The following is a 26,808-nucleotide window of genomic DNA, read 5'->3' as shown; positions in this document are numbered from 1 at the left end:
CTAGCCTTCTGTTGAGAGGAAAACCCAACAACCGCCAAGCGCCAAGAGCCCTTTCAAATCCTGGGGGAGCACAACAAGGAGGAGGGGACATAGATGGATTTCAAGTCTATTAGAATCTAGTCCATTAGTAAAATAAAGGTGGGAAACTCTTGCGACTGTTGTGATGCGCCGTCCAGTTGCCCTTGACTTACGGCGACCCCATGAATGAGCAATCTCCAAAATGTCCTGTTTTCGACAGCCCGGCTCAGCTCTTGTCGACTCAAGCCTGTGGCTTCTGTTAGGGAGTCAGTCCATCTCACTTTCCGTCTTCCTCTTTTCCTGTTGCCTTTCCACCCTTTCCCAGCCTGACTGCCTTTGCCAGAGAATCCTGCCTTCTCAGAATGTGTCCAAAACAGGAGAGCAACATTTAAGAGGGTAACAGCCCGGAGTGGTTAAAACTGCCCCTTCCTCGTCAAAATATGGGCACACCGTTTTGTACCTTAATTTCTACCCCAGATAAACATTGCAGCTCCAATCTTACTAGCAATTCCACTCCTTGTACAGCACATTGCATATCATCAGGAGGAGCTGGATCGAAAGACAGCCTTTGATAATGTCAGCATTACCAACAACCAATCTGCAATAGGGTACTATCCAGAGTTACAAAATTACTATTTGTCCACTCCAAACAATATGCATTTTAGAATGTCTTATTGTTTAACCAGCTTAAAAGCAGTCTCTCTCTCTCTCTCTCTCTTCCCGAATCAAAGAGTAAAGACCCATTCTTGTGTTTACATGGGGAGGAAATTAAGGTCACTTGAATGAGTAGCAAGGGGGCTGACCTTCTCATCTTTGTGGGCTACAGCTTCGACCCCAACTTTCTGCTTTACACCAAGGGCTCCGTGAACCCCTTTGAGAAAATCTGCACGAATCAGCTGTATTTCCTTTTATACGAAACACAGATATCCCTCCGATTGGGTAATTTGGATGCAATTTTGGGATAGGTTTTTTTAAAAAATCCCACTCCTTGCCTCCCCCCTGAACAGCTACACATTTCCTCCTTTGGCCCTGAAAGGAAGAGAGAGGCTGAGATCATGAATTGCTTTCTGTGGAGATCTGAGGACACAAGCCGCTCCCTGCCTTTTATCCGAATTCACCGGCCCTCGGGAGAAATTCAAGGCCACAACGGGACTTGAACTCGGGACCCAAAGGAAAAGGCCGAAGAGGCGGGCTGTGTGTCAACACAAGCTCAGGCCAAGGAGAAAGTTTGGAGAAACAACTTGAGCTGCAAACAATCTCATCCACAGACAGGGCAAGCAATGTGGTCGTTGTTGTTATTATTGTTATCATTATAGAAAATAGAAAATAACTGTAGCTGTAGAAAACAACATCATCCTTATCATCATCTTAGAATGGCAGAACCGGAAGGGTTCCTATGGATTATAGAGTTCAGCCCCTGTTAAGGAGGCCCCGGGGGGGGGGATTCGAACTATCGCTAGTTAACGAGTTGGGAAGCTGGTTAAAATAGCTCAGGGGTTTAGGTCTCTGGCTGCAGAGGCTGGGAGTTCGATTCCCCCACTGGGAGAAGAGCCAGCCTGGGTAGCCTTGGGCCAGCTGCACAATCCCAGGATGCCCTCGGGAGGAAGGGAATGGGAAACCATTTCTGAATAACAGTTGAGTAGTTTAGGTCTCTGGCTATGGAGCCAGAGGTTGGAGGTTCGATTCCCCCCTTGGCCTCCTGGGAGAAAAACCAGCCTGGGTGGCCTTGGGCCAGCTGCACAGTCCCAGGGCACCCTCGGAAGGAAGGGAATGAAAAACTATTTCTGTGTATTTTCTACCTTGAAAAATCCTGAAAAGGGTTGCCGTTACATCAGAATGGATTTGACGGCACACCATTGTTAATTAGAAATCAAACTTCTCTTCTGTGTCTTTCAGTCCCTCGCAGGACGAGGAAAAATTAAATCTTTCAGCAATAACATCCTAGAACTCCCATTTTAAAATTATTATAACTCCCTGTGTTAGACAGGGGGGAAAAAGTACAGTACCTGCACAACAGGTATTAAGTTTGTATCTCTGCTTGTGAGGTCTCCAGGTAAATGGCTCAGGTAGAGAGAAAGCAAGGGCCGGTTCTGGTTAGAGAGATCTAAGCTTCTTTCCGACCATAAATAAACCTTTTCCTCCTCTCTACCCAACCTGGCGCCGCCCGCCGTGTCCAATGGCATAATTTTACACCAAGCCTCAGATTGAAGAAAAAAAGGAAAAGGGGGCATTCAATGCAACCCTCGATCTTGCCAGTTCAAAAGAAAATCCACTTAGCATTCAAAGTGCAACCTCCAGAAAAGGGGGAAAGAAAGGAAAGGAGGAGAAAGCAGCTGAGCTATTTAAAAAAAAGCGAGAAAAGGTTCTTTAAAATGAAAATTAGGTTTTCCATGAGACACTGCAGGGGGTGAGGGAATGAGCCAACGGGAGAGCCTCTTTACAGCTAACATGCAGGAGGTTTTTCAGAATCCAGAATCGTGTCCCCTGTTATGCTTTGGCTAAGTTCAAAGGTCATTCATTCATACGGAGGCTATTTCACCCTGCTCCCTTCTGTGGAGGAGAAAAAGCGTGTGCCTTTGTGCGCGTTTATATACTTGTGTGAAGGATTTCAAACTACATGAGTTTTGAAGCTCCTTCCCCATCTTGTAAGTGACCAGAGTAGCGTGGATGAGCTGCCCCGGGTCCTTTTACGGAGAAAGGTGAGGGGAAAATATTTCAAATAAATAAATATGGATGAGTGTCACCCTGGGGAAACCACCTTCACGATCCTGGCATCTCTTCTGCCAAGTCAGTATGGAAGGAGACGGCAGAAATAAGAACTCTTTGCGTCTTGAGTGGGAAACCCTCTTGGGTCAGCTTTGCTACTTAAAGTGGTGGTTTCCAAACTTGGGTACCCAACAGGTTCTTGGACTACAACTCCCAGAAATCCTGGCCAGCCCAGCTGGTGGTTGAGGCTTCTGGGAGTTTGCTTCCAACAGCATCTGGAGGACCCAAGGTGGAGAACCACTGTATTCGGGCATTCAACAGATCCATTATATTGCCAACTGTCCAGAGTGGCCTTGGTAGCCAGATGAGCTACCGGATGGATGGATGGATGGATGGATGGATGGATGGATGGATGGATGGATGGATGGATGGATGGATGGATGGATGGATGGATGGATGGATGGATGGATGGATGGATGGATGGATGGATGGATGGATGGATGGATGGATGGATGGATGGAGAGAGAGAGAGATGGATGGATGGATGGATGGATGGATGGATGGATGGATGGATGGATGGATGGATGGATGGATGGATGGATGGATGGAGAGAGAGATGGATGGAGGGATAGATGGATGGATGGATGGATGGAGAGAGAGATGGATGGAGGGATAGATGGATGGATGGATGGATGGATGGAGGGAGGGATCTATAAATTCTCCTTCCCTCCCTCCTCTTCTGCAACGTTCCCAGAAGTGGCCTTTCAGCCAAGGAAGACCCCATTATGAGATGAACCGACTCCCTAAAGGAAGCCACGAGCTTGAGTTTGCAAGAGCCGAGCCGGGCTCTTGAGGGCAGGACATGTTGCCGAGGGCTCGTTCGTGGATGGGGTCACCGTAGGACAGGACTGACTTGACAGCACATCAGAACAACCAAGAGCCGCTAAAAAAAAATCATCTCACACACACACACACATAACATTTATTCGACTCCTTTGCCGATGGGAAGAAGAAAGCCTGGGGAACTCACGGGCGGGAGTGGGCCGTCTCGTAGCGCTCGAAGGCGTGGGAGAGGTCGTGCTTGTTGTTCATGTAGCACTGCATGCACAGGTCGTAATCGAAGCACACCTTGCACTTCCAGCGCATCCCTCGGATCCCGTGCTTCTTGCAACAGTCGCAGATGATGTTGTGGTGGCGGACGCCTGTCCGAGGGCAGAGAGCGGAAATGCAAGGGTTACTGTTGCCGGCGGATCCCGCACCAAAGCAACGACAGAGGCTCCCGCCTCAAAAGTTGGCAACGTACAGTAGGATTTGTGGTATCCACTGATTCACTTATCTGCTGCCCAAAAGAATTAAATTTTTAAAAATCCCAAAAATAAATATTTAGATATATTTCTAGGCATTTAGAGGCCATGCATTCGATGTGTCCACATTTTCTGGCATTTGCAGGGGGCCCTGAACTAATTCACCATGGACAGTACAGTCCTACTTTATATGGCATAGTCTCTGGTTCCCTCTAGTGGGCAGTTCTGTTAATACACCATGGAAATACATATTTCCGGGGTTTTTTTATTTAATATTTTCAGTAGACAAGTGACACCGTAGGTACTGATCCCGCGGAGACGGCAGTCCTACTACAGTATAATTTCCAAAATTTCCAGTGACACAGGCCCTAGCTGGTCCACCCTATCTTATTTTAAATCCTGACCCATTTTTAAAACCATTAAAAAACCTCAAAATATTTTGGTGTTCACCTAGAGAGATCCTGATTCAACGCATGGATCACATCTTTATTTGTACATTTTCACCTTGACCTTTCACAAGGGTTGGCCCTGAACATCCCATAATACTAACCATGAAGGCAGCCAACCTTTGCACTCCCAGAACTGGAATCACACCTTGAGCAGACCCCTCCCCCCAGATCAATGGGATTTGTGCAACGTTAAGAGATTCAGTGGGTCTAGAGAGCTGCGTAGTCTGGTGTCATGGAGGGGCTGTTGGAATAGGACTCAGGGGATCCGGGTGCAAATCCCGACTCGGCCATGGAATCCGAGACTCGTCTTGCGTGGCCGCAGAAGCCAACAAGGAGGCCACACGATCATCATTCCAAGAGGTCGCTGGTTGGACAGGACACATCTGGCTCCTTCAGGGGGAGAGCACTCCATAAAATGTAGAGGGCTCCCCCAGATCAGGGGTATTCTCAGAGGACATAACCCTTCCAGGTTGGACTAAAAGCTTGCAGCTGGTTAGAGGGGAGACTCTGGAGGATGTACGCCTTCATTTCTGGGTTTCCCACCGCAGAAACCACAGAGTTGACCATGGCTTAAGAACCCCCCTTAGTTCCTCAAAGCAGCCCCTGTTCCACGGTGCTTAACTTCAGCTGTATGCTGGATTTTTGCCTCTGGACCTCTCTCCAGACCTGGTGGCTCTTCCACATTGGGTTCCAGATGGTTTCTGGACCTGTGCCCTTCTAGAGCGCCTGTAACGTGCAGGCTGCAGAGGGGCAGAGACTGGTAATAACCGGTCGTGTCTGTCCCACAACCGCCTCCCTTCGCAAAACGTACCTATCTGTGCGTTATCGTACAGAAGCAGGTCATAGGCTCCTTGGAACCCAGTCCGATAGTTGGTCCGGGTCCCGTGATCCCACTGCACCACCACCGTCTTATCCGGCGTCGTCGGGCTGCCTTGCCGGCCGATCTCCACCACCGTCCCGGCGTTCCCTTCCCCGTTGTCTTGGTTGTTCCACTTCCAGTCCAGGCCACGGACCACCCGCATCCCGACCTGCATGCTGGCGTTGGGGTCACAGGCCATTCCCCGGCATGTGGGCCCCCTCAGCTCGCAAACCGGCCACCAGCGGGTTCACGAAACAGCGGGCGAAGCATCGAGCCAACCTACAAGAGATGCAGAGGGGCAGATTTGAGACGAATGGTTTAAGAATGCAAATACTGAAGCCATGATTTTTTTTAAAAAAAAATCACACCACGAAAGACTAATTCTATAAAGTAGGACCTTTCTATCACGATCCGCTGATTCGTTTATCCACTGTCTGAAAAGACTAAAGAAAAGAGTGCTTGTAGCGCTATGGGGCGGTATATAAGTCCAATAAATAAATAAATAAATAAATAAATAAAAAACCTCAGAAATACATATTTATATGTATATTTCCAGGGCCAGCCACTAGAGAGAGCCAGAGATCACGCAATGTACAGCGTTCCCTATTTCTGCAATTTTCAGCATCTACAGGGTGGGGGGGGCGCGCGTGGAGACCATCCCCTCTGGATATCAAAGTCACATCCCATATTATTGCTTTACTTCATCGGGAAAATTTAGCAGAGGCGTTGCTGCATTCTCTCCATATGTTTCCACCGAGGGAGCGTGATTTAGACCTTGCAAAGCTGAAGTGAATCGCTGAAATGTATTCTGTGTCTTTAAAATAAGAGTATCTGCCTGTTGATTTAATTGAAAGATGCATTTAGTTGCTGATTGGGGTTCTTTATTTCCTTTTTGTAGCTACAGAAGGTGTTACATGTATCAACGTAGCCCATCTTGAATTTGTTGCACAAATTCACAGCTGATACTGTGTTGCCTCGGTTTGTATTTGTCTACTTTTCAAAACTCTAAAGCCCCCTTCAGAGAAGCCAACCGGTCTAATGACATCGGTTTCGTATCTTTTCCCGGAGCCGAAACATTTCCTGAAGGCAGAGCAGACATAGCGGAAGTCCTTCTAGAGAAGGCATTTTATTCAAAAGAGAGACGAAGCCGGAGAGTTTGTGAATCAAAACTGGGTCACCGGATGCTTGGGAGTTTGCCTTGTATCCTAGATATACGCTACCAGTCAGAACACGTCCAACGGGGTTCTGTTTAAGGAGATATGATATTAAAAGAGACAGCCCCTCGGTCCCAAATCCAAAGCCTGCTTTTAATTTCAGAAAAGGGAATCATGGGATACTGAGTGAGCCATGAGCTCTTTAACAGCAAAGAGAAACGTCCGCAAAGGAGAAATTTGAAAAGTCACCGATTTCGAAATACTTGGTTGTCCCCCAGAAGCCCAATGACGTCAACTCAATGCTGACTTTTCAAAGTTTTCCCGGTAGAGAAGACACAGGTTTCCCTTTCCCTTCCTCCAGGGGGCGCCCTGCGATGGTGCAGCTGGCCCAGGGCTACCCAGGCTGGCTCTTCTCTCCGGAGGGGAATCAAACTCCCAAACTCTGGCTCCACAACCAGAGACCTCAACCACTGAGCTATCCAAATAATTCTTTCTAGGTATATGGTGCTCAGACTGTGGTTCATTATTCCCTTCTTCTGAGGCTACTCTGGGACTGTGCAGCTGGCCCAGGGCTACCCAGGCTGGCTCTTCTCCCAGGAAGCCCAGTGAGTCCAGTACTCTAAAAAGTACTTTAACAAGTGCAGCATCGGCGCCACTGCTTCCACGGTGAGTACAAATTATATGAATTTGAAACTGCGGACAGAATCCTTCCCCCCCCCCTTGAAAATATTTCTGCTTTCATTAATGTGGGGGAAGGTTTTGAAGCCCCAGGCAGGGGACCAGCCATTCATTCCTGAACAGCTTTATGGGCAAGCTAGAAAAGAGAGGGAGGTGGAGAACGGGATGACCAGAAAATGTATTTATTGGTTGATTTTTTTTCTCTTTAGGCTGCTTTTCTCCCACAATGTCGAAACAGAGAATACTAAAAGTGCAATCCATTCTGAAGTTTTTTAAAATAAATAAATAAAGACGCATTAGTAATTAAACATCGCTCAATTCATGATGCAATAATTCAAGAGTGTTTTAAACAGCTCAGTGGCTTAGGTCTCTGGCTGCGGAAAGCCAGAGGTTGGGAGTTCGATTCTCTCCGGTGCCTGAATGACAAGAGGATGGATTCGGTGATCCACAGGGTCCCTTCCAGTTCTGCCGTTCCAAGATCAGTATTATTACAACTTTTAAAAACATACTTAGAAGATGAGAAGGAGGAGGACCAGGTGAGGGCAGAGAAAGAGGGGAGGGGGGTCAGAGAGGAAAGAAAGAGAAGGAGGAGAGAGAAATGGAGCCCAGCCTCCATTTCTGGGGTCCTCGACAGGAAAAAAACAACAACGCACAAGACGTTTTGCACAGGTGTAGAGTTTTTAAGAGGCTTTAAACCCTCCACAAGCCCTCCGTGTGAAATTTCGAAAGGAAGGGACTTCCCACAGAAAACGGCAAATCTTTCCGGTGGAGTCCTGCTTCCCCCCCCCTCCCAGTTTGGTGAAACCGTGCTAAAATTAGATCTGAAGCTAAAAATACAATGGGAATTGGGGGCCCTTTTTGTCAGCTCTCTCTCTCTCTCTCTCTCTCTCTCTCTCACACACACACACACACACACACACAGAGAGAGAGAGAGAGAGAGAGAGAGAGAGAGAAGAGGGCCATAAATTAAAAACCGTGGGCAGTCGCCACAGCAATCCTGCCTCAGAAGGAAAAAACTTTGATAAAAATAGAGGCATAAAGGTCATGGGTTTCTTAATCCCAGTTCCTATTATGTCAATATGTAATGCCCCGGAGTCACACCAGTGTTCAAAACGGGCGCACTTCAGGCCACAACCGCACACCCACTGTGTGGCGGGCTTTCTTGTTCACTGTGCGTCGTGGGGAATCGGCACAGTGGCTGTTTCCTCGAACCTGATTCCCACCCAGAGTTTTCTCCCAGCAAAGGCCAAGCCCTGCTGTTTAAAAGCATCGCCTCTCGCTGAAGGCAGACGGGTTCCATAAATATCTTCCTGGATGCCACGGAAGCAGGGGACGTTAGTTTACAAAACAGGGCGCTCTTTTGTAGCTGCTGAGCAACCTGAAAGAACATAACAGACAAGAGAGTTCTGGCGGGCCACGGGGTTATTTTGCTGCCAAGAGAAGATCAAAAGTCAACCTCCCCTCCCTCCAGAGGTTTGAGGGAACGAGTTACATGTTAGAGAGAAGGAGGGCTACTTAACAAGGGTTTGGAAAAGGTGAACAAGCGGAAGCTTGGTAACTTATAATTTGAAACATCCTTCCATTGACCATCTCACCAGCAGCAACCTGATGGACTAAACCCATCATCCGCTTAAACAAACAACATAGGTACTCCCCTCCTGTAGATGCTGGTCCTGTTTCAATAAATCCCATCACATTAATTTTTTTCTATTTCATGGGGGCTGTGGGATTTTTTTTCAAAGAGTTCTCGTGAGAGACAAGAAGGCTCATGGGTGTTCCGGTCTCTGGCTGTGGAGCCAGAAGTTGGGAGTTCGATTCCCCCACTGGGCCTCCTTGGGAGGGGCTGGAATGGATGATCCCATAGGGTCCCTTCCAGATCTGCAGCTCTAAGAGGATGATTATATCACCACCCTAACAATCACTAGTAGGAGACGGCTAGCTTTGGAGCATCCTGGGGCCAAAAGCTCTCGTTCACCCTGTTTGAAGCTCCTGGCACTTTCTTAGATAGACATCTACTAGAAAACAGTCCAGACAGGAAAGTCTGAAGAGAGTTTGAAGATGTTGCAATAGGTAAGGGGGGAAAAATAAGTCAAGGTCAGACCGAAAAGGATTACTCAGTAATTAATATCTCCGTTCCCAGCAGTCAGGGGTTGTTCTTGCTAACTTCATTTGGCTAGATTTAGTATCCTTCAAAGAAGGCGGAAAGGAAGGGTAGCTGTATTGACAAATAAAGAGTTGACTGATGGGATTTTTGCAATTCTGAAGACTACAAGCCCCATCATTCTCCATGCTGGGAGTTTAACCTGACTTACAGATACTGTAGAGACGCCTCACTCTGGCTCACCTGGGAGAAAGGCCTAGACTGTAAGGCTTTGAGGCCTAGCTAGGCCTAGCTTCCTGTCCAGAAAGGCACTGGGGTAGGAACAGGAAGATGGCACGGAGCTAGGCCTAGCTTGGCCTGAAAAGCTTGCATTTTAGGCCTTTTCTCCCAGGTGAGCCGTATTTTATTTATTATTATTTATTTAATTTATATGCCACCCACTCTACCCAGGTAACTGTAAGGTGGGTGTAAGCTAGGACAAACTCTCAGAATCGAGAATGATCAGATTTGTAGTCCCTGAAATCCGAAAATCCCATTCCCGTTGACCACGCTGTAAGGAACTGCAGATATTGCCGCCCTGTCTAGGTTTGGTTCCTTGCCGAAGGTGACTTTATTGTCAGACACGTTCAGAGCAGATGGTCTTGCTATGATCCATGCCAACCTTTTCCCCAAAGGCAGGAAGGAGCATTCAAAAGGAACTCGAGATCAACAAACGTTTTGACAGGCCTGCTCTGGGCATCGGGAGGAACAGATGGGGAAACTTCCTTGAGCCACCTCTTCGACCTTGAAATCACGGCTGCTTGTCTACACTTGCAATTTTAGGCCTTCCAGTCTCTGCCCCGAACCTCGATGTAATGAGTGACCATGGTCCTGTCTCTTTTTCAGGGGGACTACAAATCCCATAATTCTCCATTCAGGGAGTTTTGCCTCAGAGACAGGCATCTTGCAGAGAACTCTGTGTAGTTCACCGGGGAGAAGGGCCTCAACTGTAAGGCTTGGAAGCTAAGCATCCTCATCAGGAAGAAATTTCCCAGCTAGCCTTGGGGCAGGAACAGGAAGCTTGGATGGAGCTAGGCCTAGCTTGGCCTCTAAGGCTTTCAGATGAGGCCTTCCTCCCAGGTGAGCCACATTTAGACGTCTATGTGTCAGCCGGAACTCCAAGAATGGAGGATTGTGGGATCTGTAGTCCAAAAAACACCCCAAATCCCATCTCTCCTCTCTTTCTCTCTCCCTTTCCCTTAGCCTGGCTTGATTGACTCACAAGATGGTTGCTGTGATGACAGAAGAGGGAAAAGGGAGGGCTATCTTGCAGTCACTGGAGGAAATTCACATGCTCTTCAACTTATTAGTAAACATATTTATGATGGAGTTGGGTGGGGGGTTTCTCTGCGCAAAAGAAAGGAAATGTCTCCAGATCTCATTTTCCTAAAGTGTTGTTTCTGCAATTATAAAAGTTTTTTTTTAAAAAATATGTTCATTAAAAAAAAGCACTGAAGTGAAACCACAGACCAACATGTTCCCCCAACAACGTTACTATCTCTGATCTACAAAATTACACTTCCGCTTTTTATTTCCTGTTGTAAGCGTTTAAAAACCGTTCTGAATCAAGGAGAAAAGGAAAGTAAAAGCTAGTCATCTGCTCTCGGTTGATCACCCACAACCAGGTCTTGAAAAGCGGTCTGCCTGCTTCTCTGTGGTTGGGGGTGGGGGCTACAATACATGCAGAATCATGAGTCACCCTTGCCTTGTAGAAAACTCTCCTGTTTCTAAAGGAAAGATGATGATGGAAGTATAATAACAGGTAAGGAGGCTGATTTTGACTCAGAAGAGCTTGGGCAACCAAAATCTGTCAAGAGAATCCAGCACAGAAAGGGTTAAGTTTTGGAATTCTCGTTGGCCAATGTTCATCTAGCAGAGCTCCCTTATTGTGTTTATTTGGGGTGGAAGTTAAGGTAGAAAAAGTGCATTCCAAGCTGCCAGTGTTCAGAATGATGGGTGGCCAATGAGAACTGATTCATTTCATGAATGTATTTGGGCTTTAAGAGTACATGTTTATCCTTTTTCTTTTCTTTCTTTCTTTTTTTTTTTTGAAGGACTCTCCACCCTAATATTTTGCTTCGAATCATAAGTTACTGTCCCTTTCAGAATTGCCTTGCTTTTTTCTGAACTGCAGAATCAAACACACTTGAGGCTGGGAACAGAAAGTCTGTCTTTACACAAGTCAGGCTAATGTTAATCAATATTAAATGTGACTCATCGGGTGGGTTCAGAGGTGAACGGTGAAGCCGATCTATAGGATGTGGCCATACAGCTCCTACCTGCACGATCTCCCCTTTTCTGTTTCAGCCTGAAATAGCTGATAGCTGCATATCTGAACACCCTCCCCCAAAAAGAATCACACCTTCATCCTAATAGGCCTACTCTGAAAGCAGAAAGTTCGGCGCTTAAAATCTCTCATTAAATAAGAAAGCAGCAAATTAGGGAGAGCTCTCTCTGGCTATGGCAGACGAGGTGGGACATACTTTGCCTTTTTACTAGAATTCCAAAGGCTGTCAATCAGAGATATCTCAGCGTCTGAGAACAGCGCTAATTCCCTACTACAACTACATGGGTTGTGTCCTATATACACTGTACTGTATATGCAAATATAAATCTTCATCTGAGATGCCACAGGGCCAGGATACGAACCAAAAAAATACCATCCCCTCAAATTGGTTGGCATACCTATAAGATCACTTGTTGAAACACATAGAATAGCAGAACCGATCTCTATCGACATACACTTTCTAGCAGGCTTCAGTTTCTGCCAGGAGCAGAGTTTTTGTCAGGCCAACGGCTCTTGACGACTCATTCGAGACCAAACGGCTTGCAAAACCTCTAAAACATTGCAACACAAATAGCTGCAAGGACAGCCTCCAAGAATAAATTTTTCTGGGGAAAACTCAATTTCTCCTCCTGTTATCTGGAGCACGGCAGCAAAACCCAGAGGAAAGTCTGAATGGGAGAAAATTATGTCGTAGTCCTTGCCGATGGGGAAGCCTCAGGGTTTTCCCCTTCTGACACCACCGACTGGGAGTAAGAATCCCTTGGAGGTCTTTCCCAAATGACACAAGCCTCTGCTGTATAACAGGCTCAGCTTTCTTCCTGTCTTGGTATACGCCATTATGCACTCTTTCCATGAAAGATCACGCTCCGTACAGTGGTGTAGCAGCAAATACGGACATGCACATATTCATCACGACAGTCTCTGCAACAACCCCAACGAGAGAGTCCAAAACTGCAGGCCACTAGCTTATTTGATACTGACAAACGAGAGGTGGGTCTTTTGTTAAGCTAATGCTTCTTAATGGCACATTCAAGACCAAGCCCCCCCCTGCCCAGAACTCTCACAGTAAGATGGTTTACAATGACACCTTGTTCCCGGAAAACACACCATTCCTCTTCCACCAAACTGTGAAAGATGCAGAAAAGTTGGGCGCAAAACCCAGTGGGGGTGTGTGTTGAGGAATGTTACTCAGAAAGTTCTGGGGCTTCCGCCCTGTGAACGCCGTTTCCACTACACCACAGCTCCCGAGCGACATTAAAATCCCTTCCATGCATAAAACCCAGACCATCCCCTTAATAACCCCCCACTTCCTCGGTTGGAGAGAGATCTGCCCCACAAACAGCACTAAGATTTATAATTGTTACCGGGATGTAAACTCTGCAGAAATCCGTCCCACGGGGCTCATTTCTCTTCTTCAGTAATCTTTTTTACTCGAGTTCCCTTTCTGTCACAAACCTCGGCAAATTGCTGCACAAAGTTTTCACGGTTTCACCGGGCAACACCCACAGGCCTCTAAGCACAATAATAGGGACTAGAAACTTGTGTGTGTGTGTTTTAAAAAGAAACATTCTCAAAGGAGCTGATGCTTTTCTCCTGCTTCGATCGACCACAAAATATAAGAAACACAGAGGCTCACCCCATATGACCCCCCCCCTTCAAAAAGCATCTTCTCCAAGGGAATAAGAAAAAGAAGCATTTTTTAAGGAGAGATCCCAGCCTTCCTTCCTGGCATCGAAAAGCCAACCGTCCCGTTGGTTTCCCGGAAACGTAGCTATCTCTAACCATGCGAGTGACGGTGGGGTCCTCCCTCATCCCACCCTCTCCATTTTACATCCTTCCGACACCCCAAATCCTACTGGACTTGCAAAGGGGCAGGATCACTTGGGAACAGATCCAGGCCGGGTAGAGCGAGCCATTACCCCAGGAGGGGACCACTGAAGCAAGAAAGATTTGGAAAGGGGGGGGGAGAGGAAAGAGATGCAATTTGTCAAGGCAGAAGGACCAGAATCCGGGATTATCTTGTTTACTCCTGCCTGGGCCCCCGGCGTGCTTTTTTATTTTACGAGCTTAAAGGGCAGTCGGATAGGATGAGGTTTAAAGGGGTGGGGAGAGACAGGGATCGTGAGGGGGGGCTGTAGGAGTTCTGGCAGTTTTGAGGGGCCATCGGTGGCGGCCGAGGGCCCCCCCTCTAAATCCCTCTGAATTGGATCACATCCCTTTAGGACAGGGCTTCCCGGATGCTATCCTAGAAAGACCACCCAAGATTGAGGCAGCACCCCTTCTTGGCCCTTCTCCCACCTCCCCCAACCCCCCCCCCCAAGTGCAGCCATTGGGGAAATAAAGGCAATGAAGAAAAATAAAGCAACAACCTCCATATTGCTCATGGCCCCCCGGCCATCGCCTGCCTGGCTTCCCTGATCCGCGTTGGCATCAGCCCACGGCGAGGAGGCGAAGCCGGTTTTTCTTCTCAGGGGGGGTTCCCTCTGCACTCGTACAAGGGGGTGGTTTGGCGCATCTATGTGCCCGGGAATGCCTGAAACCCAGGCAAGAGCTGGGCATGTGGGGCAGCCAGCTTTCCAGATGGTCCCCCTTCCTCTCTCTCTCTCTCTCTCTCTCCAGGAAGGAAAAAGCTTGGGAGTCAAGCCTGCCTCCTCTGGAGCAGAAAGGGCAGGATCCAGGTAAGAAATGGTGGGAAGATGCAGGTAAAAATCAAATCAACCTTGCCAGCCAGCCTTCCTTATTTGCAAGAAGGGCTTAAGGAGTGAGTCTTCAAGGCTCACTTGAATTGGGGGGGGGGGGGAGAAGAGGAGGTGTTTGCTCTTCTCCCATTGGCTAGACCCTCGCCAAGGGCCCACCCACAAACCTGCCTCTGGAGGAAAAAAGAAAGGGGGGGGTTCCTTAAATTCCCCCCCCCTCATTCTCCCCATTGCATCAACCACCGATTGAATTTCTAACCCAGAAGACAGAGCCAGCCCGGGGGGGGGGGGGGGGACTTGGGATCCTTGGTCCCGCTCTGTTGGCCTCCCCCTCCCCGCCGCTCACCAGCACAGCTCCTCCCCCTTGTCAACACGCAGCTTATGGCAAGAGATCGAGAGATTGGGGGGGGGGGAATCGAGAAGGAAAACACTGAGACTGAGCATGTGAATGAGGCATCTCCAAACGGCCCTTCCCCTCAACGGCTCTGCTCCGGTCTTGCAAATTCAGCAGTCGTGGCTTCCTTTAGGGAGTCTGTCCCTCTCACGTTTGGGTCTTCCTCTTTTCCTCCGGCCTTCAATTCTTTCCCAGCACAATGGTCTTTTCCTGCCTTTTCATGATGGGCCCAAAATAGTACAGTGGTGCCTCGCATAGCGACGATAATCGGTGCAGCAAAAATCGCTGCAAAGCGATTTCCTCGCTATGCAATATTAAAAAGCCCATAGGAATGCACTGAAATCCCTTCAATGCGTTCCTATGGGCTTAAGACTCACCTTTAAGCGAAGATCCTCCATAGGGCAGCCATTTTCGCTGCCTGATAAGTGAGGAATCCGTCCTCAAAAACAGCAGGCGGCCATTTTTTTTACCCGGCGGCCATTTTGGACCCGCCGACCAGCTGTTAAAAATCATTGCTTTGCGATGATCGGTAAGCGAAACAGGGTACCGATCATCACAAAGCGATTTTTGCCCATGTAAGACATCGCAGTGCGATCGCAAAATCTTCATCGTTATGCGATTTTGGCATTAAACGAGGCGCCCGTTAAGCGAGGCACCACTGTACTACCTGAAGGTTTCATACATAGCTTCTCTGCTGCCTAATTTTTCCTTACAACCACTCTGCGAGGTGGTCGTGGCAGGCGACTCCAATTTTGGTGGTGCTGTGAATCTGCTCCGGCTCTTAGCCAAAATTTCGCAGGTGCTCAACCCTGCCCACAATATAAATTCAGCACTTTCCAACCTCCGTAAAATGCTGATTACAACCTTTGTGGATTCTCAGTCGTTGCCCAGCTGAGAGGCTGTGACTGTTCCAAGGCCAGATGGGGATTCAAACCCAGGCCACTCATATCCCAGTGTAATACTCTTAACTGTGACACCAGATCTTGTACTTCACATACTGATTTTTGTCATACATGACAAAAACACACTCTGCACATGCTCAGAGCCTCATTGTTTTCCTCCTTCTGGATTTAACATCTGCAGAATGTACAGAAATATAAACCTACTGTAAGGAATATAATGTACAGTATTTCTCTGCATACTAGAAAACCGTTTTCCCCCAAAGTTTAGATTCTCGACGTATGGTTTTGATACCCTCTAAATCAAACGAAACAAACAAAACCAGGTTTTCCCACAAACCTGGCTTCTCGGGGAATTGCAAGGCGGCGAAGCAAAAGTGACGCATTTGAACGTCTGCATACTGGACCCAGAATCACTGTGCCCCTGACCATATGCAGAGTGCCTGGAGCATGGAACCTGGAATCAACAGCCAGATGTCACATCCCTGGATACACCTAAGGGGCCTGGCAAGTTTTATACTCCAGTTGTACCCATTTCTTTCTTTATTCTTTCTTTAAACACACACACATACACACACACGCACACACATTCTCTCTGGCTGATTTATTACTGGGTAGTGGTAAATCTGGGGGTTGGGGAATGCCATGGAACTGACAGATGATGTTGCATCACAGCTTCGGGGCTTTGCAGATATAGCCCGGTGGCTAACACACTCTGTTAAAAAACAAGAAAGCCCAAGTTCAGATCTTACCTCTTAGCATGGACCACTAACAGAGGAGATCTATAAGTAATGATGTAGAAACAGGCTTTGCTGAGATAAGAGGGGGGAGGGGTCTTACTCCCAGGTGTGTCTGGATTGCACCATACAGGTCTACACCACTGGTTCTTAACCTTGGGTTACTCAGGAGTTTTGGACTGCAACTCCCAGAAGCCTTCACCACCAACTGTGCTGGCTGGGGATTCTGGGAGTTGCAGTTCAAAAACATCCGAGTAACAAAGGTTAAGAACCACTGGTCTACAAAGGGATCTCCACTCTTGCTTAGTCCTTAAGTCGTATCCGACTCTTTGTGACCCCATGGATCAGAGCATGGTCCATGCCCTCCTGTCTCCCACTGCCTCCTCTCCACTCTTAAGTCTCCCTTATTTGTTATGTTGGATTGTAAGAACCACTAAAGATGGGATCTTTTTGATCTTCTGGACCACAAATATGAACATTCTCAATACTGGGAGTTCTACCAGCCTAACAGGCACCTAAATGTGGCTCACCTGGGAGACTAGGCCTAAATCGGAAAGCTCCAAGTCCCAGCTAGGCCTAGCTCTGTCCAAGCTTCCTGTTCCTGTCCCAGGGACAGCTGGGAACTTCCTTTCTGAACTGAGCCCAGCCACCAGGACCATCTTAAGGTAAAGGTAAAGGTTCCCCTTGACAATTTTTGTCCAGTCGTGTTCGACTCTAGGGGGCGGTGCTCATCCCCGTTTCCAAGCCATAGAGCCAGCGTTTGTCCGAAGACAATCTTCCGTGGTCACATGGCCAGTGCGACTTAGACACGGAACGCTGTTACTTCCCACCGAGGTGGTCCCTATTTATCTACTTGCATTTGCATGCTTTCGAACCGCTAGGTTGGCAGGAGTTGGGGCAAGCGACGGGCGCTCACTCCGTCGCGTGGATTCGATCTTACGACTGCTGGTCTTCTGACCCTGCAGCACAGGCTTCTGCGGTTTAGCCCGCAGCGTCACCACGTCCCATGTAGGACCATCTTAGGAAATGCCAAAACAAGAGAAAAAGCTTGTATTGGTGGGGGTATCCAAAATCCATACGTGATACATCGGTCTCTTGGGATCAGCTACAAATTCACAAATTAACACAAGCAACACCCGTTTTGACCCCCTGGGCGATTCTGAGCTCCAGCTATAAAAATGGCGATCTCTCTAAAAATAAACATTTGCAAACAAAACAAAAGCTAGAAATCTGTATCACAGCTTGATCTTTAACCAGTTATACAAACAATGGCTCAAAAACCAGGGAGTCTTTCAATTTTTAAACAGTAGCCTCAACGAGTGGTTTGCAAAGATATGGGCTGGTCAGTCTTTCTCAGCATAACAACAATTAAAAAGAAAAGAAAACATGTAGAGTGTGCGCTTTTGAAAATTCCCAAAACAAGGGCAAGTGAAACAACGGCCAACCTTTTGAGATTAAACAGACCTGTCTTCCAGCAGGCTGTTGCAAAGGTCAAGGGAGAGAAGGGGGAGACATACAAAAATCACAAAATAATCCTAACAAGATATTGTGGATCCAGGTCCCGAGTTCCAATTATGTCCTAAAGGCAAACTCGTGGAATCAACTTGAGGCATTGCCAATGGAGGCAGAAGAAACTGCAAGCTGGAGAACAAATTTACTTTGACACTGTGGGTTAAAAAAAAAAAAAGCAAAAACAAGCCAACCGCCTAAAAATTAAGAATATTCCTAAATGGGTAAGAAGGAAACAGAGATCTAAGTAGAATTTGGGGAAGCCCTCTTGCTGAACCCTTTAAGACAAACAGATTTATCTTGGCTGAGCTTCTGTGGATTATGATCCATCAGGGAAAAAAGGGTCATCATCATCCTCAAAACCTCACGCTAAAACAAATCTGTTCAACTTTTTGTTGCTAGAATTGAAGAGTTGATCATTCTACTCGTGTATCTGTCAATTTTAAGTCCTTAGGTCACGCCACGCCACTCTGTCTCACCGATACTTTCCTCATTTTTTCCCCTTCGACCTTTTTGATTTTACTACGGCGGTGTCACCCCGGATGATCGAACAAAGCAATCCACTCCGGGCGGGAGGAGGAGGTCACCTTTTGCTGTCGGAAAAACAAGTCACTCAAAATGTGAGAGACAGAGAAGGGAGGGGAGGCGGATCCTCTCCCAGGCCAGCTCCTGAAGCGGCACATTTTGTGTTTCACAACAGAGAAGGTCAAAAACTGCTCGGAAGGTGAACCCAAAGGGCGAGAGCTATTCTGAAGCAAAAACTTCACGCCCTTCGCTTTTAGGAAAAGGAAAAAAGCAATGAAATGGATGTGTGTGTCCCGGCCCGGACCTGCTTTGTCTGACACCGTTCGCCCGTCTAGCACACTCGTTCCCAAAAATGACACCTTCCTTTTCCGATAAAGCCCTTCCTACCCCCAGCCCAAGCTGCTGGCGAAGAATTTTCTTAGTTCAAGGTTTCGGCTTCCCTCCGTTGTAATTTTATCGGGTATTGGCGAGTTACTTTCACAGGCATTATGCTTCCTCCAGTGAGTTTCCCAGCAGCATACATGGGTCTCCTTTTCGCTTCTTGCTCTCCGTAATGACCACCCTGCGAGGCAGGCCGGGAGAAGAAAAGCTGCCATTGAATGGGAGCTCACCAAGGACTAGAACCTTGAATGACCTAAGTCCAGAATGACCTACACCACATTGTTCTGATAAAAATCTAGAGCCACTCCATTAGCCGGGATTTTGTGCTAGCGCGCGCGGGGGGGGGGGGGGAGAGAATCTCCTATGTCAGATCATGAGAGAATGCAATAAGAGAAACAAAAACCTAGCCCAGGCCTACAGAGCTAGGAACAACTACTTCTTGTACTAAAACTCCCATCATCCCCCAGTCTCACTCAATGGAAGAGCATGAGTCTTTGGTCAGCGGTACTGGGAACTCAACATCTTGGTAAGTGTTTATCACCTGTTTTTCTTTTCTTTTCTTTTTTAGCATGACTTTGCCATCCTAAGGACTAGAAACTTAGGTTATAACACAAAGCCAAAGCTCTCTGGAAGCCAGCTTCTAACGCTTGTACGCTGTTCCTTCTGCTTCCCCCAGCATACCCCACGATATATCCAAACAGGCGCCCTCGAAAACCAGAAGAATCAATGCTGTTGGCACATGGTTTTTTAGAAACAAGTCAAGCCGGTGACGAAGCGGCAGTCAGCTTCGAGCTATGAACAAATCTATTTAACAATCCGGGGCGGCTGCGTTTGCACTCAGAACAAAATGGAAGGTCTATTCCTTGTCTGGAAACGCGGCTAAGGGGTTTTCCAAAGTCCTGGTTTCTGCTGATTATTATTATTATTAAAAATAATTTCTCAGTCCCCCATCCAAAAATGTCACATGAGTAAACAGAGCCAGGGGGTCTGAATCGAATCCACGTCGTCTCAAGGGTTAACACCTCCCTTTCCAGCACCCAGTGTTACCACAGTTTCTTACAAAGTTTTCCCAAGGGTCTGGATCCAGAGGGAACGGAACTAGCAAGCAGCTTTTTGCACCAGAGAAAACGGAAGCTGGAGGTACTCCAGAACAATACACACCACCCAAATATCTTTGCTTCTGCCCTGCACGATGCAAAGCTTACGCCCTTGACCCACCGTTGCTTAAAAAGCCAAGCCATCACTTCTGTCTGCCTCAATTAAATTCCAAATCCATCATCACGACAGCCGCTTTTCCCTTCTGTGCCATCCAAAGGGACCCTGCGGGGGGGGGGGGGGAATGTACATCTTGCCAATGTCCTCTTTCCGGACTACAAACCCCAAGATCCCCGGCGACAGGAAATCTAACGGAGCCGGAGAAAAGCCAGCGGCCCCAGCAAGGTGGCTACTCATGGGTAAGAAATAAATTAAAATAAGTAAAGGGTGCAGCAAGGTGAGCCCCAGGATAAGAGAGAGAGGGGGGTCATCTAAAATTAATGACAGCAGACTATTGCTATATGGAGGTGTGTGTGTTGGGAATTGTAATTATTTCAGTTGTAGGGTAATTGACAATGGATGGATAGCTCAGGGACTTAGGTGTCTGACTTCAGAGTTGAGAGTTCGATTCCTAGGAGAGGAGCTAGCCTGGGTAGCCTTGGGCAAGCTGCACAGTCCTAGGGCGCCCCCTGGAGGAAGGGAACAAACAGGGAACCACTTCCGAGTAATCACTGAATGGTTGAGGTCTCTGGCTGCAGAGACAGAGGTTGGGAGTTTGATTCCCGCTATATTTCTCAAGAAAAAAAGCCGGCCTGGTTGCATCTGTAAGCCACGTACCTCCAAACGATGGCAAAGGATCAGGTCAAAAAGGTTAGTCCAAAAAGCCACGATGGAAAAGCATGTGGAGAAGGAGGAGGTTTATCTCTGTTTATCTTTCTGGCCGTTCACCGGATCCATAAAGCTCTCCCCCCCAAGCGCCACATTTCATAGGAATCTATGAATACAAGAGTGTTAAGAAACACACCCTGTAGTGGACAGGGTCATGAACTAGGATTCTGGAGGCCAGGCTTTGAATCCCCACTCAGCCATGGGTTCGAATCCCCACTCAGCCACGTAAACTCCCTCGGAACTCGTCAAACCAGTCCTTATAGATCTCACTTACTCTGAAAGCCCCAATTGGGTCCCTCTAAGTCGGTTTTGCCTTGACGGCGCAGAATAACAGCATTTGTCACTTGTTAATATTCCAAACTTTTAATAGACTACAACTCCCAGGATTCCCAGCGACAGGATTTGTACTCCAGAAAAGGAACATCCTCGACCTTTACTACCCGTCTAATTCTGCTCTGATCCCAAGTAAACAACTTGGCACGTGGCAGCATATATATAACACCTTGGATTATGCCCCGCGAATTGAAGAAAGAGGCTCGTAATCCAGAAAAGTATGCTGTGCCTCAGGTCGCGTATTCGGAAAAAAGTGGCCTCTTGCCTGCTCCGTGGATGATGTGGCCCTTTGCCCAATGCCACCCGTGGGCCTCCACGTGAGATTTCAGGAACCAATTTTTAAGGAAAGGATGGGTGCGAGGCAAGGAGAACAGACATTCTTCCCGAGACTCTCCAACCCACTTCCACCGGGAATATTCTGGGTCCCCAAAATAGGGTATCAAATTCCTGACAGAAACTGGTTTACGGCCACCACACCCTTCTCCTCCTTTCCTTGGCGCTTTGCCCCCCCATCCAAAAAACTCTCTTCGCTGCGCCTCTGCCAGGCTTTTATCATTTCCTTTTCACTTGCCTCGTTTTGAAAAGCACTTGGTGATACAGGATGATCAGGCATTATTATGACGGAGCCTTAAGGACTAGCAGCTTTGATTTGGCGTAAACTTTGGTGGCTCCACAGCCAGCTGCATGAAATGTACGGGGGGGGGAGCCCTGCAAGTTTGCTCCACTAACAACAACAACAACAACAACAACATGCTGAGAGGTAAATTCTGACTCCGGGCAACCCTTTTCAGCGGTTTCTAGTGTGGAGATGTTATTTCCCTTCCCTTCCTCTAGGGGGAGCCCTGGGACGGTACAGCTTGCCCAAGGCCACCCAGGCTGGCTTTTCTCCCTGGAGACACCGCAGGGATTCGAACTCCCAACCCTAGCTAGAGGCTTAACCCACTGAGCCCGCCTGGTCCACAGAAACGTACAGTATGCCAATTCAAATTTATTAGTTATTAGGATGTGACAGGAATCCTTGTTTGGGTCCCTTCCCCCCCCACTCCCGGTAACACACAAACGGCCCCGTCCTCATTAAAATGCACGAATTCATAACCATTATTACTATGATATGTATGTTTGGAGCACCTTCTCTGGAGGGAGGGAAACAAAATGTTTGCAGACAAGCAGACAAATGTTTTAAAAGCAATGTGCAAAGTTTAAAGAAGGGGAGGTGCCGAAAGTTGCAAACGCACCTCAAGCTTTACGAAAGAGGTCAAAATTCAGTAAATATCCATCAGCCAGAACCCAAACAACGACACATATATAGGTACACTAACAAAACGTTATTAACAGAAGATGGTTGATTACACCTCTCTATGGGATGTGTTTATTTCCTTAAAAGCTACTTTTGGCTACTGGAAACCCAGTAGAAAAGTTACAGCAGGAAGCTGGGAAGCCCTGTTGATTTCAGGAGATGGGGTTTTGCCGGTTGACCTGCAAATTCTCCTGAAATTAAAGGTCTTCTGTTGCATCTCTGGTGTGACTGTGGGGCCACAGCGAATGAAAAATAAAAATTAAAAAATATATATATAAAAAAGTGTTCAACCGTTGTCACCAGTCTACAAACTGCTCCATGCAACCTACACCTCTCAGGACCAGATTTGAAAACCCAGGGTTTTTTCCCAAGAAGAGAGGCAGGATTAAAAAAAAATAAAGATCTCCTGCAGAGGCTCTTTCTAACTTTTCTAACTCTTATCAAGCCAGATTTTGGGGGGGGGGGGGTGTCTCCCAACCTTGAATGACTTTTTCTCTCTTTGGTTGATTCCTTTCTATCATTCCCCTCTGGAAATGTAACTCCTGTCAGCTCCCGGCTAAAACAGATCATGGGGTGTGAAAGTTGCACGGGGCCAAGAGACAAGAAGAAAGGCTATTTGGGGGGGGGGGGGGGGTTGGAAATGGATGTCAAGCGAACCTTTTGCCATATGATCTAAAAGGGTGCACGAAGCTCTTTAGGAAAAACCAACCAACCCACACTTTCTCTCCCTGGGCTCCCACCACTAGGCCGGCCAGCCTCCCCCCCAAAAAAAAAATAAACAGAGGCGAGAGGGGACTTCACATGGCATTCAGACGTAACCAGACGCAAAAGCCACGCCACCCTGAACACCGACGCTGAGCTTTCCCTGCCCCAAAGAGAGAATGATGCCAACTTTTTTTAAAAAAAGAGGGGCCTTGTAGCTATGCCTCTTCCCCCCCCTCCTCCAAGCTGGAAGGGCCAACCCACCCGCCACCCCAGGAAGATACACAACATCCACTCCCTCTCCTTAACCATGCAGATCTTGCTCTTTTTTTTTTTTTTCCATTTGGGGGCCAGGTGGGTAAAGAGGGGAAACCTCGGTCCCAAAAGCACAGGAGCGTCGGAGGCTGGCCATTTGGCAACCCGGTGTCATCCCCCCCACCCACCCCCTCCAGGAGTCAAACTTACTGCAAAGTTTGTAGCCAGAAAAACAAGCTTCTTCTGAGCGACTTCCCAACCGGGCTCCTTCCCAGCTTTATTATTTTTTGTGGTGGGGGGGGGCGGCTGCTTTTGTTGAACTCCAACACCCCCCCCTTTCTATTTCTTCAACTCCTCCTCCTGCCTTTTTGACGCCTCTTCCTTTCACCGCCGCCTAAAGCCAATTTCTTCCCTTCCCCTGCCTCTCATCGCCACCCCCTCCCTTTGGGGCTTTCTCCGTCCCCAAAGCTTTCCCTCGTAAAGGCTTTCGGGAAGGGTAGTTCCTTCGGGCGCCTCGCCCTGCCGGCTTACAGAAGCCCAGGCGCCGAGACTACATTTCCCAGCCACCCTTGCGCCGCCCTAAGCTGCAACGAACCAGCCGCCCGGGTGTGTGTGTGTTTGTATGTCTTTCGCTCCCTCCCCCGTAGCTGTGCTTTCAACACGAAGCTTGAATAATTTGGGGAGAAGCGCCATCTCGTGGATGTCTTTTATTATTATTATTATTATTATTATTATTATTATTATTATTATTATTATTATTATTATTATTATTATTATTATTATTATTATTATTATTATTATTATTATTATTATTATTATTATCATCGTCATCGTCATCATCATCATCATCATCATGATGCAAGGAGCTGCGCCTTCTGCTTCTTAAACGTGGTGGCAGCAGTTTCAAAATAAGGTAGGGTGGCAATGGAGACGGGGGAAGAACGAGTGGTCTCCCCCAGAATGAACTCAAAAAAATGAACCATAAAGTTTGTTTAGCAGATAATTTTCATCTTTTCCATGTTTTAATCTTTTAATGCTATTTTATATATTTAATTTGCCTTTGAATATTTAACTTTTTATGTTTTAATTGTGTTACTTTTAATGTTGTGAGCCGCCTTGGGGCCCTTTGTTGGGAGAAATGTGGCATACAAATCATCATCATTATCATCATCATCATTAAACACCAGGTCCAGTCAAATTATAAAAACCTTGACTGCTGTGATATAATAGATACAAGTTTTAACCAAAAACCTAAGTATCTTTTAATGACCAAACAACAACAACAATGTATGCTGTTGCTAATATTGCCCTGTTTTGTAGCTCTGATGATGTGATTTCTGAGATCTGCAACCGCTTAGAGGACTGTGTGAAATTTCTTGATGTTGCTCCCAAAGCCCCAATGACGACGGGGACCACGGATGTGTGTTTCATCTACAAGCCAGATGTTTCTATGTCCAGGTCTCTGTATTTTGTTAGGTTTTTTTCAATTCTTTATTTTCAATTCTGACATTGCAACGTCAGTGATCCAGACATTTCTTGGTTCTATTACTATGATGTCTGGTGCGTCATATTCAACGTGTCTTTCAGTTTGGATCTGGAAATCCTATGAGATCTTCCTCATTTTCTGACACCTTCTCTACCTGATCTTCCCATGGGTTTTTGAAGGCCGGCAAGTTATATTTTTTGCACAAATGATGGTGACAGCATCAGCCAAACAAACAGGTTTGAAACCTTGCATTTCTGCAGGAAAAGCAGAAGGCCAAATGTGAGATGGATGGAAGAAGCCACAATCTTGACTTTGTCACCCATGAGCGGAGCTGTTAAGAAACGGTCCTTTGATAAGTCAAAGATTCAACCAGAGAAGTTTCTGCTCAAACATGTCAGGGAAGAACAACAACTAATGGGAAAAGTTACTTCGAAGAATCTAGAAGAGTTTAACCCACATTTAAAATGCTAATTTTCCCCATCCTAGATGGTAATGTATTTTTCTCTCACCTATTTTAAAGAAGGCCACCAAGCCCACGTCCCAACCCTGAGATAATCAGCTTTTTGGCTCCAAACTTGTCCCTCCTTTAATCCCAAATAGATTCCCATTGCTTTGAAACTATTACCAGCTTTCTCCTCTTTTGGATTATTTTAAGGTCCCGGATGCCCTCTCTGGCCGCACGAGGGAGTCATGGCTCCACGCTTCAATGTGATTATTCCGCAAATGTGAGAATAAGGAGTTGCCGCATCAAAGGGTCTCTTTACACACAAACTTGCTATCGTTTTTTGTTGTGTGTGTGTGTGTGTGTTTTAATTCCCCCTGAAGCCACAGGTCTGACTATGCAGCAGAATAAGAAAAGCTTTCAGCCAAAAGCTGCATCTCGAGCGCCCTTCAGAGCAAAACCCCAGACATTCAGCAAAAAAGTGTGCATGCATCTGCCTTGAATTTATTTCCTCCAAGGTTTAAGAAAACACTGTTTTTTTTAATGACACACCGCCTGCGTCGTGATGATGAGTCACCAGCAGCAGCTCAAAGAGGCCATGACGGTGCCTGAGGGTAGAGCTGGGGAAAGTTGGCTCTGGGACTACATCTCCCAGAATCCCCGCCCAAGCCAGCATGGGGCATTGTAGCCCAGTTTCCCTGGGGCCTCAGGTTGAGACCATTTCTGGCTAAACCTGCTGCTGCTTTTTGTTGTCATTCCGGTCACCTCCAAATGGAGTTAGGGGGTTGATGATGGGTTAAAGTTATAGGGTTGATGATGGGCTTTGTAGTCCTAGCAGAAAGGGTTATTCTTGAATTCCCTCCATTGCACAATAAAAAAAAAAGGCTAGCAATGTTCGGAGACAAGATTGATTCGCAAGCCCTCGACAAAAACACGCACCGACTCACCATCGAACTGGTTTAATTACTTGCTTGGACATGGCTTTTAAGGTAAAAGAAAATACAGTAGTTATTTACTTGCTGAAAAACATGCACACTGCAGGCACAAGCTGGATTCAAGATGCAGTGAAATGCACAGTAGCCAACTGGCTTTCTCAGAGCGTACTAGCAAGAAAAACAGTTAAAACAGTAAAAAGCAAAATGTATGGTTTCTCAGACAGCATTGTCAAGAAAGCCACCATGGTGGATGTTGGGAAGGGGCTCAGGGCAGCATCCTTCCTGCTTTGAGCTCCTCCCCAGCATCCTGTCATTTACAGCCCTGCTCAGCTCTTTAATCCCTTGGAAAAGAACCAGAAAGTGGCCCACAACTCCTTTAACGCAAGCTTTCTTACCCCTGTCTTTGTATGTAACAGTGGATGTTGGGTGAATGTCCTACTCTTCACAAATAGTAATGGCCTTGGGTAGAAAAACTGAAATTCCCACTTGGAAACTGGAAATCAGTGAGTAGCGTGGAAGAGGAATGGCATAGAATGTCATCGGTGATGACCCAGAGGTGTGGAGGGGTCCTCTGTTGGAAGGGAATACTGGTCTGAATGGACTGAAGAAGCCATGCAACCAATTCAATGGAAGCTCTATGTTTTCGGGTACTTTCCTAGCAGAAATTGAACATACAGAAATCAGCAGCCTCCCTGTCTT

At 47.1% G+C, this 26,808-nt stretch overlaps 1 protein-coding gene across 2 annotated transcripts in view; it reads right to left on the bottom strand.

Annotated features, from left to right (window-relative positions):
• MIB2 (MIB E3 ubiquitin protein ligase 2) overlaps positions 1-23,598 on the bottom strand; it is a 43,173-nt gene extending 19,575 nt beyond the window's left edge. The window contains exons 1-3 of one of the 2 annotated variants that reach the window (XM_020782323.3): positions 23,457-23,598; positions 5,289-5,615; positions 3,755-3,926 (exon numbers count right to left, since the gene is read on the bottom strand). In XM_020782323.3, coding sequence (XP_020637982.3) covers positions 3,755-3,926; positions 5,289-5,535 — 419 coding nt within the window. In that variant the 5' untranslated portion in view covers positions 5,536-5,615; positions 23,457-23,598. Of the gene's footprint in view, positions 1-3,754; positions 3,927-5,288; positions 5,616-13,964; positions 14,058-23,456 lie in introns of those variants that run through there. The other variant, XM_020782324.3, reaches the window with a different exon arrangement.
• Positions 23,599-26,808: the final 3,210 nt, after the last annotated feature.

Source organism: Pogona vitticeps, chromosome 7 (genome assembly GCF_051106095.1).
Source record: "Pogona vitticeps strain Pit_001003342236 chromosome 7, PviZW2.1, whole genome shotgun sequence".
Classification (NCBI taxonomy): Eukaryota; Metazoa; Chordata; class Lepidosauria; order Squamata; family Agamidae; genus Pogona; species Pogona vitticeps.
Note: the sequence above shows the minus strand (reverse complement) of the source record. Positions and strands in the feature narration are given on the sequence as shown.